The 18287-nt window shown below is 43.9% G+C and overlaps 1 protein-coding gene across 6 annotated transcripts in view; it reads left to right on the forward strand.

Moving 5' to 3' along the window:
• Positions 1-684: 684 nt before the first annotated feature.
• The window catches only part of PXK (PX domain containing serine/threonine kinase like), a 47231-nt gene continuing 29628 nt past the window's right edge, over positions 685-18287 (forward strand). The window contains exons 1-3 of one of the 6 annotated variants that reach the window (XM_081184202.1): positions 685-985; positions 13280-13330; positions 15228-15275. In XM_081184202.1, the coding sequence (XP_081040328.1) occupies positions 884-985; positions 13280-13330; positions 15228-15275 (201 nt within the window). In that variant the 5' untranslated portion in view covers positions 685-883. The remainder of the gene's footprint in view (positions 986-13279; positions 13331-15227; positions 15276-18287) is intronic. The other 5 variants (XM_081184203.1, XM_081184205.1, XM_081184200.1 and 2 more) reach the window with 5 other exon arrangements.

Raw genomic sequence — 18287 nt, forward strand, 5'->3', positions numbered from 1 at the left:
AAGAAGTATATTAATAGTGAAATAATTATTAAGCTCTAACTTAAAATGATTTTTTTATTCATAACAAACTTAATAATGCAAACACATTGGCATTTGGCAGTAACAAAAATTCCTTTAGAAACACATTTTTTACCATTTAATATTTTTTTAGGGTCCCCAAGAGAGTAGGGCCCTAAGCTATAGCTTCTTTAACTTGAGCATTTACGGTACTTTCCCAACCCAAACCCTGCGGAAAGCCATCTAATTCTGATTTTAATTTTATCCTGACTTGTTTTTAAGAGGAGATTTAATTATTGTTTGATTTTTATATCCATGTTTATATTTGATGTTAGACGCCCTGAGCCCGGTCTCGGCCGGGATACAAATAAAAGTTGTTTTTTTTAAAATTATTATTATTATTATTATTATTATTATTATTATTATTATTATTATTATTATTATTATACATAAACCCGCCACTGCCTGGCAGACGGCCATCCAACTGGGAAAGCCTCGGAGGAGGGAGCGCCTTCCAACGAGGGAGGCCGTTTCCACTGTGGTTGGGGGTTGTTTAAAGCGCAGCAAATCCTACAACCGGCGTCGTAGCACCGGATCCGATGCGGTTTCTGGGAAAGGGGTGGGGCTGGCTCCTGGCCACGCTTCTCCCTCTTCCTCCTCCTCTTCTCGTAACGCTCCAGCCTCTTTTTTTTTCCCAGGCCGGAGTTGCTGAGGCCGGGAGCCCTTCGGGCTTTAAGACCCAGAGGAGGCCTCGCTGGCCGGCTGCGCTCGCTCCGGTGTTGACGGCGGAACCACCACCAGCAGCAGCGGCGGCAGCAAATCCTCCTCGGGGCTTGGCGGGCGAGGCGCCGCTCTCTCTTCCCCGTCCTCCCCCCTTCAGCTTGGCATGGCCTTCATGGAGAAGCCGGCGGCGGGCAAAGTGCTGCTGGACGACACGGCGCCGCTGACAGCCGTGATCGAGGCCAGCCAGAGCCTCCATTCGCACACGGTATGCGGCTGGGGCAGGAAGAAGGGGGTCGCCGCGGGCGGCGCACAGGCCGGGTTCTCTGGGTGGGTGGGGGGCGTCTGCAGAGCCCGGCTGTGATGGGTGGGGGGCGCCTGGAGCTAAGGGAAAGGGGGCTCGGCGGGTCGCGGGGGTTTGCTGGCTGCAACATGCCCTGGGGCTAAGTGGTCCTTCGAGGTGGCAAGAGCCTCTCTCCGCCTCCCTTCCTCCCCAGGAAGGATTTTGCACGTCGTGGGCTTGGGAGGGAGATGGGGGAGAAAGTGGAGGATAGGTGGAAAGTAAGTTTTAATTAAAATCGTTATTATTATTATTTGCACCCCGCCCACCCGACTGGGTTGCCCCCAGCCACTCTACTACTACTTCTGCAGCTGCTGTTATTAGTGCCAAGGGTCAACCTTGGGGTCTGTTGTCATTGCTAGGGTTGCTGATTTTTTTGGGGGGGGGGTAATTTTTATTCGTTTGTTTCACTTTGTATTGTGCCTAAAACCGAGGGAGCAGTTGCAACGGCAGACGGAAATGGAAAAGATGGGGAAACTATAGAACAGGCACATAGGATGAGTACACGGGTTAAAATAACAAAGTCCAAGGTTTTTGAGTACAGTGGTGCATAGGTTAAAACAGGCATCCCCAAACTTGGCCCTCCAGATGTTTTGGGACTACAACTCCCATCATCCCTAGCTAACAGGACCAGTGGTCAGGGATGATGGGAATTGTAGTCCCAAATCATCTGGAGGGCCGAGTTTGGGGGTGCCTGGGTTAAAACAAGCAAGAAAAGGCCTTGGGTGCTGATCAGACTTGGGAGACACAGTGTGGAGCTTAGGAGTTACAGTGGCTGGAGGAGAACTGGGGAGACTTGGGTTCGAGTCTCAACTCTGCCACGAACATCATTGGATGAGGCTGAAGGAGGACTGTCCCAAACTTATCTCTCTGGTTTTTTGTTGTTTTTGGTGAAGATAAAATGGGAAGCAAGGACACGCCATGTACACTGGCTGATTTGAGTTTTTGTGATAGAAGAATAGTCGGGTGAAATGTTACGGAAAAATACAACTCCAGAGAGTGTGAAGTGTGAATAGTTGGCAGTGCCCCTGAGTAGGTGCAGAGTGCATTTTTTCTGACTGCAGAGTAATGGAGAGTGTCATTGCACTGTTGTGAATTGGAGGGAAGAGTTTTTCACGTAAGAGAGTGTTTTGTTTTAAAGTGGATTTCAGCTGTGACCAGAAAATGGAGTACTGTATTGGTGTGAGATAATGTGCTCAGGTGCAGAGTTAGTGTGAATGTTTTTCTTTTAATTTTCATTTCTTCCTTAATGAACGCTGCTGTACTCAAGGCAGTTTGTAAACCGAGAGACATGACAGAACATATAGCAAAAACCACACTGCCGTTCTATAGCAGTTCAGAACCACATGACAACATTCAAGAGTCCCATTTTGCATGTAGTGTTATAAAATAATGACAAAGTTAAAAATAAAGCTAAACCACTCTTGCCAATTATAAGTAATTAATAATAATCAACTAAGAGGATACCTACTGCACAATAAAATATGTAAAATGCCAGATATTGCCATGGTGGGATAGATTGGAAGGTGGTGTTAGTGCATGATGGGGTACTGAGGTTATTAAGATTGGTGTGAGGTACTCCTTGGGTTTTGCATTGAAAGAAAACACTTCCATCCAACTAGAAACCATTCATCCAGACTGCCTCTGGGAAGGTCTCAACAGGATATGAAGGCAGTAGCAGTCACCATTTGTTTGCCCCTGGCATTCACAGGTATAATGCCTATGTTTATCAAGTGTAAAGGGCAAAAACAACATTAAAAGCCCAACCCTGCTTTATGTTGTGATCCATTACAGCCTAGATACTGACAAGTTGCTTCCTGGAAATAAAACTGATCAGAGAGCATAGTCAGATGAAGTGCATCATGCTGTGATATGCTTAGATTAGCCAGTGTGGTAATTGTAGCTTATAGATGGATTTTTATCATACTAAGAAATCATAGAAATGCATGTTTTTTTTGCCTTCATCTGACTATGATCTCTGAACAGTTTTATTTCCAGGAAACAACTGTTGGTCACTTGCAGTGGGGCTAAGAGCAGGCAGCTTATTATCAAGAGTGATTTACTATATGGAACATACTTTGTTTTAAGTTGTTTGAATGTCTGTGGGTTGCTGCTGCTTTGTGATCGCCCTTCATTAAACTGATTGCATGATAATACGCAAGAATGATTGTTTGGTGATGGATTATTTTTCTGAATGGGCCCTTTTACAGGGCAGGTGACACAATTATTCTTCACTCCGTGTGTGTGCACACATGGTGCAATGTGAGAAAAGAGTTTTCAGTTTGGGTTTTGAGAGAAGATAAAACTGTGGATTGGATTACTGGTAAATCACCTTTGAGGTTCAGTGCTCTCTTTGGAAATCTAATTCAGGATCAACAGTTGTGCTGCCTGCTTTAGGAGCCTATTTGCTTCCCCATTGCTCTGCCTGTGTGGTTATAAATAAAGCATATTTGCAGCAGAGTTCTCTAGTTATGGAAATATGGAACACTTACTAAGTGTGTAACGAGAGAAATTGTTATATGGTTTATACCCCATAACAAATGAACTGAGAACTGTTGACTAGAAGGGTAGCCATGGCCTTGAATAGAGATTTGGGACTAAGCAGGACTCATATTGGAATAAACTTGCTTTAGCCCTGGACCTGTTTAATGTTTATCTGCCAAAGCTGCTCTGCAGCAGCTTCTGGTATCGTTCGTTGCTATGACCTGACTATCCTTCATGGTCATGTAACACAAAGCTAGGTTTACAACTAAGACATGAACAATGTAAGGAAATCAGAAACTTACCTGCACTAACTATCATCCCATCCCTCCTCCAAACACAGTTTTAAGAAGACATTGCTAACTATTTACAAGCCTGTAGTAGTAGGGTCCCATAAATAACTGGGAAGTAACAATTGCCTCAAAACTAGGAAGGTATTTTTATACTGGAAAAGAATCTACTATGTTTTTCTTTTCAGGCCGCGAGTTCTCCTTAAATGACAAGCACAAATATCATGTGTGGGCAAGTATATGAATGAAAATGTGTGAGGCCTGGTCCTTTTGTGGTCTTAAGTCACATGGCTCACATATTTTAACAATCCTGCACAGCATTTTCTTGACAAACCAGATTTTATATTAAACCACATCAAATTTGTATCCCTTGGTTGCCTTGACTCTCCAACTAGCATGATGATGATAGAAGAAATTCCTCTTATCTTACTGTTCAGGAGTAGGTTTAAAGAAAATTGAACAATTTTCTGTATTTCCTTGAGGTTTCCAAGTTACATTATCTTCATTTGTTAACATGAACAAAATAGTTGGAGTCATATTTAGTGTTACTTCATTTAGTAGGCTAAACTGGACTATCTGAATTTAGTAATTTCACTTCAGTGGGGACATTGGTTGACATGCAGATATTTTGCGTCTCTGTCCTTCCTCCCTTCCTCCCTTCCTCCCTTCCTTCCTTCCTTCCTTCCTTCCTTCCTTCCCACCTCTCCATTTCCTTGGCCCACAGATTATAAACCAGAAAATGTGGATTTAAGATAATGTAGTTCCATTGAAATGAACTGGATATAGTTCACATCGGCCACACTTTAGGTGATGAGTCACGGTTCAGTTGTAGAATAGGTTTTGACTTTTGCTGGGTTGTGGATTGGGTTGTCTTCTAGAAAGACTACTTTATTAAAACTTACACATGCTATGTAGTTCTTGCCATTAAGTATAGTGGTACCTCGGGTTACATACGCTTCAGGTTATATACGCTTCAGGTTACGGACTCCGTTAACCCAGAAATAGTACCTCGGGTTAAGAACTTTGCTTCAGGATGAGAACAGAAATTGTGCTCCGGCGGCGCGGCAGCAGCAGGAGGCCCTATTAGTTAAAGTGGTGCTTCAGATTAAGAACAGTTTCAGGTTAAGAACAGGCCTCCGGAATGAATTAAGTACTTAACCCGAGGTACCACTGTATATCTGATACATTTATTTTTATTCTAAAGGGCATAAAAGCAACCCAAAGGTTTTTGTCGTCTTGACGTTCTGCCTTGGTTTCTATGGGTCTTTGGGGAGGTTGGCTCAAATTGGCAAAGGGAGAGTCAGGTCTAGCTTCCCATTGACAAACATTTAAAAGCAGTTTTCCCAGCCAAATAGTGTGTCTTTCATATGTGGGAGTTGAAAAAACCAATTTTGTGAACCTTATCTTTGCATTTCCGTTTTGTTAATGCACACTGAGGAAAGTTCAAATAGAGGTTTGTTCTTTTAATCACATGTGTACTGTGAAGCAAACGTCCTGCTGGGCTTTCTCAGTGATTTCAGAGCTGTATTTGGCCATTCTTAAACTTCTGTTTCATGTGTTAGGAGGCAGAGACGAAACAGTTGCACAAGGAGGCAAAAAGTGTGTTGACGTATTTTTTAAGAAAGAATATGATACATAGCTGTACTTAGTAGTTTGCCACAATGTTTCATTGGGTTTCCTGTTATCTGGAGTGAGAAGTAGGGTCCTGTCCTTTGATGTAAGCATTTTCCTTTATAAATTAACATTTTAAAGTAACATCCTCTTGAGCTGGAGCAAGGAAACTTGAAGATGTTCAGGGAAGTTTTTAATGTGTGACATTTTAGTGTATTTTTGGTCTCTGTGGAAGCCGCCCAGAGTGGCTGGGGAAACCCAGCTAGATGGGCGGGGTACAAATAATAAATTATTATTATTATTATTATTATTATTATTATTATTATTATTATTATTATTATCCGACAAATCACATTTTCCCTTTACCACCGCTCTAGCCCTCTTGACTAGACAGAACACTGAGAAAATGTCACAATGCTTCAGGGTGTTCGGAAGTCACTCCAAATCAATTGTTCCCAAATATCATACTTTTCCAACACGCTACCTGGGTGGGCTGGAAGAGGCTCAGTGCAGATAAGGCTGAATACTTGATGGTGATTGGCCCTGTTACCCTTGGGGCGGGTTATCCGTCTCTCAAAACAGTCCCAGAAATTTGCAGATTTTGGAGTGCCCTTGGATCCAGTTCTGCTTCTTAACTCTCAAGTTGATTGGGTTGATTCACATTCTGTGGCCTTTTAAATGCGTCTGTGGGAGGGGAAATATTGGTTTGTTTTTATTTTTATGGTGTATTTTGTGTTCTCATTTTGTATTTTTATGTTGCGAAATGGCCCAGTGATCTCTGGATGAAGGGCAGTACACAAATAAAATAAAATAAAAATCAATCACACTGGCTGTCCAGGTCAGTTCTAGTCACTGAACTTATGAAGGAGCACTTAGTCCAGGGGTCAGCAACCTTATTCAGCCATGGGCCGGTCCACTGTCCCTCAGACCATGTGGTGGGCTGGACTGTATTTTTTTTGGGGGGGGGAATTAACAAATTCCTATGCCCCACAAATAACCCAAAGATGCATTTTAAATAAAGACACACATTCTACTCATGTAAAAACACTAGGCAGGCCCCACAAATAACCCAGAGATGCATTTTAAATAAAAGGACACATTCTACTCATGTAAAAAGACACTGATTCCCTGACTGTCTGCAGGTCAGATTAAGAAGGCCCCCAGGCCTTAGGTTGCCTACCCCTGACTTTGTCTCATATACACACTCTCATGCCTTATTTATTAGGAAAGAGCCTGTTATGAGCGCCCTTGTCTTCTGAGGTGTTGCAGGTGTGGCAGCTGATCACAAGGCCTTTCCTCTGTTGTGTCCCTTCTTGCTCTTTGGGACGACTTTGTCCAACAGGGGGTCTGTTTGCCTGTTTCCCTTCTGGAATTTAAAATGCTGATCAAGACCTTTGGTAGGAAAGCATTTTGACTTACCTGTTTTATGACTTGCACTGTTTCGGAATTTGTTGCTTCATTTTGCTGTGTGTATTTTATTTTTCCTAATTGTCAGCTAGGCTGCCTTGGTGTGTGTGTTACAGATAGGTAGCCGTGTTGGTCTGCCATAGTCAAAATAAAAAATTCCTTCCAGTAGCACCTTAAAGACCAACTAAGTTAGTTCTTGGTATGAGCTTTCGTGTGCATCTGAAGAAGTGTGTATCTGAAGAAGTGTGCATGCACACGAAAGCTCATACCAAGAACTAACTTAGTTGGTCTTTAAGGTGCTACTGGAAGGAATTTTTTTTATTTTGGGGTGTGTGTGTGTGTGTGTGTGTGTGTGTGTGTGGCTTTCCTGGCCTGGAAACAGGGTGTGAAATGTAGCTTTAATGAAAGGAGTAAGCATGCTTAACTCTTTCCCTGCCATCTGTTTTTTCCTTTCCAAAGGTTCCCCCCCCCCCCATCTTCCATATGCATGTGTGGAACCCGGTGGTGTGGTATAACAAATGATTTGTATTTTTCTGTGTGGTTTTTTGGGGGGCGGGGAGCTGGGGGCTGTTCATTACTTGGGTGGTGGCAGGGATTAGAAAAGCCTGTTGTTCCAGTAGAGGCAAATTCTAGATTTGAATTTGGAATCCAGAGGCCTTTTGGAATTATAAGAATTCCTGGTAATATATTTATCCCACAACTTTACTGGCAGGTTGACAGATTGGTACTGTAACCAGAAAAAGCCTCAGGTTTGTATGCCAGTGGTATATCTTACTCAAAAAAGTTATGGCTAAACTAATTTTGCTATAGTAATAGTACATATCAGTATTCTTCAACCTTTCTGTTTCTTCCTTTCCTCTTCTTTCTTCACCTCCCTTTTTCCTGCACACACAGTCTCTTGTTTTCCATCTGTCACTCTCCTTCTTTGAAAAAAAAACAAAATGAAATACCTTAACAAGCTAAAAAAAAAAAAATCTGTGGGTGTGACCCACTTTAGATTAGGATACAACCCAGTTGTGGATTCTAAACCAGCAGTTGAAAAACTGATGAGTCCAAATAGGGCTTTTTAAAGAAGGAATTTTCAGTGTGGCAGGAATGAACAGCATCGAAACCTGCATTTTGTTTTCCCCAAATGGAAACCGGGGTCAGGCAGAATAAAAAGTGCACAACTGGGGAGTTTTGAGTTCACTAGGTGATGGTGGAGGGTGCATGAGGAATGGAAGGGAATTCCTCCCACCATACTTTATATACTTAAAAATGTAGTGCCTTCAAGCACAGACATTATTGGGCAATGTAACGCTTTCTGTCTTGGCAGTTTCATGTTCTGGGCTTGCAGCAGTGTTGAAACTGTACTTGTAGTTTTGTAAATATTGAAGCGGGGTGTGTGTGTGTGTGTGTGTGTGTGTGTGTTGCTTAAGCAATATTTCTGCTGTTCCAAAACATCCTGGGTTTTGTGAGAGCATTTGGCTTGGGATCAAACAAGGCAGCAAAGACAGAGCTCCAGATACTATCTCACAAAACGATGATGATTGTTTATACTGCTGCACATTATGGTAAATAGATGCTTTAATATTTCCTGATTTTGCAGGTTACATATATTAAAGTTCCGCTGGCGTTCTGAGGGAAGCATTGCTTTTGTGGGTGAATACTTTTCCCTACCGAGGGAGCGTGTTTGTTTGCTTTGCTTCTTTACACTCATTACATCAGCATTATCAGTGTCAAAGCCCCACAGGAGTAAAGCTGCTTTGGTGTCAGGGTTCATTTGGAGATGAGTGTCAATTAGGGGAGAGGGGAAAGAGAGGTTTACTACTAGCCTAGAGTCCTTAAGTTGCGCACCACCATCAACCCTGAAGCGTGAAGCACTGGAGGTATATGCGTAAACCTCAAATTCGTGTCAAGAGAGTGCAGTGATTAATTTCCAATTGTACCCTTGAGCAGAAGAGCATACAGTGGTACCTCGGGTTACATACGCTTCAGGTTACATACGCTTCAGGTTACAGATTCCGCTAACCCAGAAATAGTACCTCGGGTTAAGAACTTTGCTTCAGGATGAGAACAGAAATTGTGCTCTGGCGGCGCGGCGGCAGCGGGAGGCCCCATGAGCTAAAGTGGTGCTTCAGGTTAAGAACAGTTTCAGGTTAAGAATGGACCTCCAGAATGAATTAAGTACATAACCAGAGGTACCACTGTATATGTGGTTGCTGCTCCGCTGCTAGAATCTCCTGTGTGTCTACGAGACTTTAAGGGAGCGGGTGGCCCTGTGGTCTAAACCACTGAGCCTCTTGGGCTTGCCAATTGGAAGGTTGGCGGTTCGAATCCCCACGACAGGGTGAGCTCCCATTGCTCTGTCCCTGCTCCTGCCAACCTAGCAGTCCAAAAACATACCAGTGCAAGTAAATAAATAGGTACTGCTGTGGTGGGAAGGTAAACAGCGTTTTCGTGCGTTCTGGCTTCCTTCATGGTGCTCCGTGTGCCAGTAACAGCTTAGTCATGCTGGCCACATGACCTGGAAAGCTGTCTGTGGACAAATGCCGGCTCTCTCAGCCTGAAGCAAGATGAGCCTTTGGCTGGACTTAACTGTCCAGGGGTCCTTTACCTTTTTTTAAAAAAACCTACTTAGAGACTGTCATACCACAGAGGTTTATTTTATTTTATTATTTTTTACAATCAAGCACTCTCTCTATATATTCATATATAATGAAATAAATAAATGAATACCTCTTTATGACATACAGTAGTACCTCTGGATACGAATGGGATCTGTTTCGGAGCCCTGTTCGCATCCAGAAGCAAACGCAACCCACGTCTGCGCGGGTTGCGATTCGCCACTTCTGCGCATGTGCGTGACGTCATTTTGACCATCTGCGCATGCGCAAACGGCGAAACCCAGAAGTAACACGTTCTATTACTTCTGGGTCACTGCTGAGCGCAACCCGAAAGCACTCAACCTGAAGCACATTTAACCTGAGGTATGACTGTACAGTGGTACCTCGGGTTACATACGCTTCACATTACACACTCCACTAAGCCAGAAATAGTGCTTCAGGTTAAGAACTTTGCTTCAGGTTAAGAACAGAAATCGTGCTCCAGCGATGCAGCAGGAGGCCCCATTAGCTAAAGTGGTGCTTCAGGTTAAGAACAGTTTCAGGTTAAGTACGGACCTCCGGAACGAATTAGGTACTTAACCTGAGGTACCACTGTACTGCTTCAGGATTGGCTACCTTGTCTGTTTATTTCTGTTCAGGATTTTACACTCTTTCATTTTCATCTTCTTGTACGTTGTACCGGTAATTTATATTTTTTCTCCCCCTCCCTCCACCCCCAGTTTCTCCAGAGTTGAGCAGCGTAAATGGCAATGCTTGGTGTACATGGTGTGCTTCAGAAAGCAAAACTAGTTTTCTTTCTGGTGGCTCTGACTCTATTTGTTGGGGGGCTGTTGGCTTTCAGCTCCCATAAGCGGTTCCTACAGCCAGCGTGAGCAAGGGCTTGAAGGCATTGTTGTTAATTTCAATGCAGCGGGCTACTACTTCACTTCCAGTAGGATACAGTAAAAACCTGGTTTTTAACCTTTGCAGATTGTGACCCCGAGAGAGCTATTGATAGCTAGCTGAATAAAAGTGTGTTTCCTCAGCGTCTGGAAATCAGAAACTGAATGTGGATTATCTCTTGCACAATACAGTATTTATTAGAAAACAAAGCATAAGGCAATTTTAACCCAGGCAGTCTAGAGCTGGATTAAACCATTACCTAAGTAGACTACATAATAGGCCTCCAGTCTATGTAAACTGGCAGTTCCTCATGTGTGGATTATTATTATTAATAATAATAATCTTCAACTTATTAGTTGCTTGTTACCTAAAAGGTATCCAAGCAATTTACCTTTTTATATAAAAAAAATGATTATACTATAGAGGTGAAAATTCATATTTCATATTTTTCTCTCTCACTCACTCTCACACACAAAAACAACATGGAAAACACCCTCCCCAATTCAAGCCACAACAGTAATTGATTGATTAATTGCATTTATTCTACTTTTTCTCCCAAGGGTCTCCTCATCCCCATTCATCTTCACAACAGTCCTGTGACTGTTAGCAGGTTAGGCCAAGAGATGATGGCTGGCCCAGGGTCACTCAGTGAGCTTCTTGGCTGAGTGGGGATTCGAACCCCGACCTCTCAGGTCCTAGTCCAGCACTCTAACCATTATGCCACGCTAGCCAGTATGCCAGTCTTGCTCCTGCCTTGGACTCCTCCTCCACCTCTGAATGCAAGACAACAGATCAGCTGCTTTGCAGCAGGGAGGTTGAACGTGGTGACTGTCACGAAGACTAGAATGCTTTGGAAGACTGAAGGGGCAGGGAAGAATAGGATGAGCTGGGATATGCAGTTCGTGAGGCTACCTTTGTGGGAGCTTGCCTCTACTTGTGAAAGAGTATGCTTCATAAATATGCTGGTTTACTGATAAGTGTGCCTGTTGTACAGCAGGGGTGGGCCGAAAGTAGATTGGAATCTACTGCTAGATCCCTGGCTGATTTTCAGCAGATTAGGAACGGTTTCTGACTGCCTGTTTACTCAGCGAGAAGAATTACTTTTCCCTCCTGAATTAGACTGCTGAAATGAAGTAGGGTAATCAGGAAGTGGACGTTTCTAATCAACCCACTCCCCCAAAAATTACTATACAGTGGTACCTCAGGTTAAGTACTTACTTCGTTCCGGAGGTCCATTCTTAACCTGAAACTGCTCTTAACCTGAAGCACCACTTTAGCTAATGGGGCCTCCCGCTGCTGCTGCTGCGCCGCCTCCTCGTGATTTCTGTTCTCATCCTAAAGCAAAGTTCTTAACCCGAGGTACTATTTCTGGGTTAGCGGAGTACTGTGGTACCTCAGGTTACATACACTTCAGGTTACATACGCTTCAGGTTACAGACTCCACTAACCCAGAAATAGTACCTTGGGTTAAGAACTTTGTTTCAGGATGAGAACAGAAATCGTGCTCCGGCGGCACGGCAGCAGCAGGAGGCCCCATTAGCTAAAGTGGTGCTTCAGGTTAAGAACAGTTTCATGTTAAGAACGGACCTCCGGAACGAATTAAGTACTTAACCCGAGGTACCACTGTACTCCTAGCCACTAGCCAGCAGAAAGAAATGGAAAAAACCCATATTTTTTAATGTTAGTGGTCTTTTGGTTTAAATCTCCCCCTTCCAGCAAGAAGTCCAGGGTCAAGACCAGCTGCTGTAAAGTGGTGTGTTTGTGTTTGTGTTTGTGTTTGTGTTTGTGTTTGTGTTTGTGTGTAATCCCACAGCTCCCTTCTCTTGCAGAGAAAGCAGCAGCAAATGCATAGCAAGGAGAGAGCGCAAATTCCCCCACCCCCGCCCTGCACTTGTTCTAGCTGTACCTCCTCTTCTGTCTCGGCTTTGGGTCCAGAATAACCATGTGATAAAGCTGCTTTAAAACTTGCTCTAAAAAACTCATCGACGAGCAATTTTGGGTAGGGATGTACCTTTTTGCAATTAAAGTCTCGAGTGTGCTTCGGGGATCTGTGTTTAAAATCTGAAACGAAAAATAAATGAAATGGGCAACCTGAGGTTTCCCTGACGTAAGGAGGAGGCCATAACGTATAGAAATGAATGGCTTCTACAGTGGTACCTCAGGTTACATACACTTCAGGTTACATACACTTCAAGTTACAGACTCCACTAACCCAGAAATATTACCTCGGGTTAAGAACTTTGCTTCAGGATGAGAACAGAAATCGTGCTCTGGCGGGAGGCCCCATTAGCTAAAGTGGTGCTTCAGGTTAAGAATAGTTTCAGGTTAAGAATAGACCTCCGGAAGGAATTAAGTACTCAACCCAAGGTACCACTGTACTTTAGTTCTCTGGAGAGCACTTCTCTTTCTTTTGCTACTCGTGGCTTGGGTAGGATGTGTCTTGCTTTTTGGTTTACTGAGTAAACTTCAAACACTTAAGTAGTTAATAAATGTGTGCAATTCTCTTAGCATAGAGATACTTGCGTAGCTCCAGTTAGTGGGGGTGTTCTGGTACAGAAGGCGGAAATAACATGGTCCCTTCCTGCAGGACGGTAGCCGAGATAGTTTGGATGACTTGGTTTCTTGTTTTTGCTGTTTTCAGTGTTTGTTTGACAAGAGAGGAGTGCAGCCGTCATCGAGTGGGGCATAATGCAAAACATAAAAGTGTATGCGATGGAGGGAAACAAAATAAATCAGATGGGGTGAAAGGGCAGCACAGAGAAGAGAGCAAAATGCAGAGCTCTGCATAGCCTTGAAAAAACCGTAAAGGTCACAAGATATTGTTCATGGGGGGGGGGCAGCATGGTCCTACAACAAATGGGCAGATTTAGATTACCGTAAAAGCATGAATAGATTTAAAATGGACAAATCTCTGCTTTCTAATTGGGTTTTCTACTCCTTCCTAGGAATACATCATTCGTGTGCAAAGAGGGATTTCCATGGAAAACAGTTGGCAGGTAACTTGTTAACCTCTGGCATAAGGAAATGCATTTTGTTAACTGGATTTTACAGGGAACACAGCGAAAGGCTCCCTCGTCATTTGAGCACTGACAAGATGTTTCTGCGCACAACTTTTTTTTTTTAATGAAAGAAGCTATGCCAGCGGCATGTGGGCTTGGTGAATTGTTCCTGTGTGTTCTTTTCTGCCTGCAGATTCTTCTTTGCTCTCACCCAGTTGGTTCAAATTAGACGCATCAGTGTTTAGATCCTGAAAGTGCACCGCTGTGATGCTTTCTTCTTTTTCTTCATCTTCATGAGACTGTAAAAAGGAGCCAAACTCATACTGATTTCCCACACCTACCCCATTTCACTCAATACTAAAGGATGCTGCAAGCACAGAGAGCAAGTACCTGAAGGAGCGTCTCCACCCCCCATCGCTCAGCCAGCTGAGGTCCAGCACTGAGGGCCTTCTAGCAGTTCCCTCCCTGCGAGATGTGAGGTTACAGGGAACCAGGCAGAGGGCCTTCTTGGTGGTGGCGCCCACCCTGTGGAATGCCCTCCCATCAGATGTCAAGGAAAAAAACAAGTATCTGACTTTTTAGAAGACATGTGAAGGCAGCCCTGTTTAGGGAAGCTTTTAGTGTTTGATTCTATTTTTAATGTTCTGTTGGGAACCACCCAGAGTGGCTGGAGAAACCCAGCCAGATGGGCGGGGTATAAATAAATAAATTAATAATAATAATAATAATAATAATAATAATAATAATAATAATAATAATTTATTATTAGAATAGAAGGCACCAGAGACGACTCAAATCTCTTCTGAAGGAAGAGAGAAATGTAGGGGAGAGACCCTAAAAGTGTGGCCTAGAAGGACATGGGCAAGTGCCAGATTTCCCACTTGCAAGCTGAAAAAGCTTATACAGTGGTGCCCCGCAAGACGAATGCCTCGCAAGACGGAAAACTCGCTAGACGAAAGAGTTTTCCGTTTTGGAGGTGCTTTGCAAAACGAATTTCCTATGGGATTGCTTTGCAAGACGACAATGTCTTGCGAGTTCCTGCTGGTTTTTTCCCCTCCTCCCCTTTTTCCAAGCCGCTTATCAGCTGATCCGATCAGCAGATAAGCTGCTAAAAGCCGCTAATAGCGCTAATCCGCTAATCCGTCAATGGGCTTGCTTCGCAAGACGAAAAAACCGCTAGACGAAGAGAATCACAGAACGGATTCTTTTCGTCTTGCGAGGCACCACTGTATGACTCTTTTCTTCCTTTCAGTCTGCTTGCATACTGTTAGCATGTGCCGTTGGGTGAGCATCCTTAAACATCCAAGTACGCAAGCTGGAGAGGTCTGGTTGGGTGTGACTCCTTAATGTGTGCATTCCAAGGGGCTTGAAGACACAAGCCTGTTGTTCACACTATGAATGTTGGTTTTGCGAAATGCTGTTGTACCCAGAATCGGATTTACCATTTAATGCATGGAGCCCCTCCTGAAATTCCAAATTCCATGATGTGACTATTTCTGGAAAGGGCAATCTGTTTTTCCTAAAACAGAAGCCAGCAATACTCAAAAGGGAAACACCTGTACATTGAAACCTTAATAAACTTAGGCCCTTATTTATGTTCCTCCGCTGACAATTTATTTTCATGTAAGCCCAGATATAAGAAGGATCACTACAAATCCATGCTGCTGGGGCAGCCCAAGCCCCAGTAAACTTGTGTACATGGAATGGAAGCAATGCTTTGCTCCTATAGAGTGATTGCAGCATGCCCAGAGAGCGATTTCCCTAGTTCTCCTTGGAGGTTTTGCATCTTTGTGATCCTGGCTCCTGCCACAATTGTACCCATAGAATGGGATTGTCGATACCCAGTTGTACTAGAATGTGTGGTACCGGCACTAATTCTGTGTTGCTTTTGTAGATTATAAGAAGATACAGTGACTTCGATTTGCTGAATACTAGTTTGCAGGTAAGAGGTTTGTTTGTTTTTTGTTGCTGTATGAAAACTACACTGGTACCTCGGGTTACATACCCTTCAGGTTACAGACTCCGCTAACCCAGAAATAGTACCTCGGGTTAAGAACTTTGCTTCAGGATGAGAATAGAAATTGTGCTCTGGCGGCGCAGCAGCAGCGGGAGACCCCATTAGCTAAAGTGGTGCTTCAGGTTAAGAACAGTTTCAGGTTAAGAACTGACCTCCGGAACAAATTAAGTACTTAACCTGAGGTACCACTATACTTGGAATCTAGGGCTAGAGAATTCAGTCTGTGTCTGTTCCCTGTCACTTCTGCTCGTCTCAGCCACAAATCTGTTTTGACATGTTTTCTGCATTAATCTGCATCAAAAGAAGAAGAAGCAGCTCTGCACCAAGATCTGCATTTCAAAGTCATATTCAATATACGGATCTCAAAGAGCGTTTGAGACTTTTTTGATCCGAGAAGCATGTTGGAAATTTGGGAAGTGTGAAATCCAGGGCCAGCACAGCCATTAGGTGGGGTGGGGCCACTGCCTCAGGCGGTGGCACCCCTGTGGTCACCTTGCCATCTCTGCCAGCAGGGGGGAAGAAGTGCTGATTTTGGGCAGGATCTCAGTGGTCCCCAATCACCAAGATCTCACCCGAAATTGGTGCCGATGGCAGCCCTGTTTTTTCCCCAGCAGCGGAGGCAGCAGAGTGGGCAAGTGGTGGTGGTAGTAGTGGCGGCAGGGTAAGTGATAGGTGCAGGTATGGCAGTGCTGGTGACCGCAGTAACCACTGGGCAGCACTTTCTGTTTTGCCTGAAACAGCAAAGTGGGCTGGTGTTATCCAATGGACAGCTAAGTTTTTTGTTCTTTGCATTAGTCCTGGAAGTGTGGATCAGGACAGTTCATATGAGAATTCACAAAGATCAAATTCCTCAAGTATCTGTTAGAATTCCTGCTCCATGATTGCAGTCATGGGATTGTTGTCTATCACATGATGGTATATGTTTTGACTCCACAAAGTGGGAAGTGACGGAGACAGGATGTTTGTGTTACTGTGTTCCGTGAAGTGGGACTATTGTCCTTTGTTCTTTCTCTTTGGCGTCTGATGCTAGAGAGAGAGTGAGCCATGTTGCAGTGCTCCGTGTGTGTTTATATGTAAATAAAGTAGATTAGCCAAAATGCTGAGTTGCTGAGGTCTGTCACACAAGCTGCGAAGACTCTGTGGATCCCTAAGTGTGCTGATGTCTGTTGGCATCGGTCGCTGTGATGTTCGGGCTGAAGAAAGCTTTTGAAGCTCCCAAATGATCGACCAGGAGGGAGGGAGCATGCCAGTCGGGCATGTGTCTCTGCCAGGGTCCTACTTGAGTGTAGGACGAGCTCCTGACCGTATCTTTACTGTGTGTTTTGTGAAGTCACTTTTGCATATGTGAATGGATGCCGTGTGTTTGCACGTTTTGTTAAACAAGAGTTAAACAAGAGTTAATGTTTATCAGTGGTTTAACGGGAATGAGCGGTATGCTGAGGCCTGTTGCTCAGAGTTCCTGCTTTTCTCCTGGCTGCAGCACGCCGGGCGCAACGAAACCCTGGCTTGTCCTGTTGGCGATACCCAGGTGTGTGGTTTGTTTGGAGAGAAGTGAAGCTTGTGCCCCTGGTTCAGACGATCTGATAGGCCAAAGTGTTGCTGTCTTGCATGGCATAACCAAGAGCAGGGGAAGTGAGGATTTTGGAGCAGCGAGTGCCAGTACATTGATCCATTTTGTTGTTGTTTAGTTGTTTAGTCGTGTCCGACTCTTCGTGACCCCATGGACCAGAGCACGCCAGGCACTTCTGTCTTCCACTGCCTCCCGCAGTCTGCTCAAACTCATGCTGGTAGCCTCGATAACACCATCCAACCATCTCGTCCTCTGTCGTTCCCTTCTCCTTGTGCCCTCCATCTTTTCCAACATCAGGGTCTTTTCTAGGGAGTCTTCTCTTCTCATGAGGTGGCCAAAGTATTGGAGCCTCAGCTTCACGATCAGTCCTTCCAGTGAGCACTCAGGGCTGATTTCCTTAAGAATGGAGAGGTTTGATCTTCTTGCAGTCCACGGGACTGTTACTTTCATATCTCCAATTTTCTTGAACAGATCTCTGGTTCTTCCCATTCTGTTGTTTTCCTCTATTTCTTTGCATTGCTTGTTTAAGAAGGCCTTCTTGTCTCTCCTTGCTATTTTCTGGAAATCTGCATTCAATTTCCTGTATCTTTCACTATCTCCCTCACATTTTGCTTGCCTTCTCTCTCCCGCTATTTGTAAGGTCTCGTTGGACAGCCCCTTTGCTTTCTTGCATTTCTTTTTCATTGGGATGGTTTTAGTTGCTGCCTCCTGTATAATGTTGCGAGCCTCCACCCATAGTTCTTCAGGCACTCTGTCCAGCAAATCTAAATCCTTAAACCTGTTCCTCACTTCCACTGTGTATTCATAAGGGATTTGGTTTAGATTGTATCTTACTGGCCCAGTGGTTTTTCCTACTTTCTTCAGTTTAAGCTTGAATTTTGCTATAAGAAGGTGATGATCTGAGCCACAGTCCGCTCCAGGTCTTGTTTTTGCTGACTGTATAGAGCTTCTCCATCTTTGGCTGCAGAGAATGTAATCAATCTGATTTTGATGCTGCCCATCTGGTGATGTCCATGTGTAGAGTCGTCTCTTGTGTTGTTGGAAAAGGGTGTTTGTGATGACCAGCTTGTTCTCTTGGTAGAACTCTATTAGTCTTTGCCCTGCTTCATTTTGAACTCCAAGGTCAAACTTGCCAGTTGTTCCTTTTATCTCTTGATTCCCTACTTTAGCATTCCAATCCCCTATAATGAGAAGAACATCCTTCTTTGGTGCCACTTCTATAAGGTCTTGTAAGTCTTCATAGAATTGGTCAATTTCAGTTTCTTCAGCACCAGTAGTTGGTGCATAAACTTGGATTACTGTGATGTTAGAAGGTCTGCCTTGGATTCGTATCGAGATCATTCTATCATTTTTGAGATTACATCCCA

Source organism: Podarcis bocagei (assembly GCF_964188305.1).
Source record: "Podarcis bocagei genome assembly, chromosome: 2".
Lineage (NCBI taxonomy): Eukaryota > Metazoa > Chordata > Lepidosauria > Squamata > Lacertidae > Podarcis > Podarcis bocagei.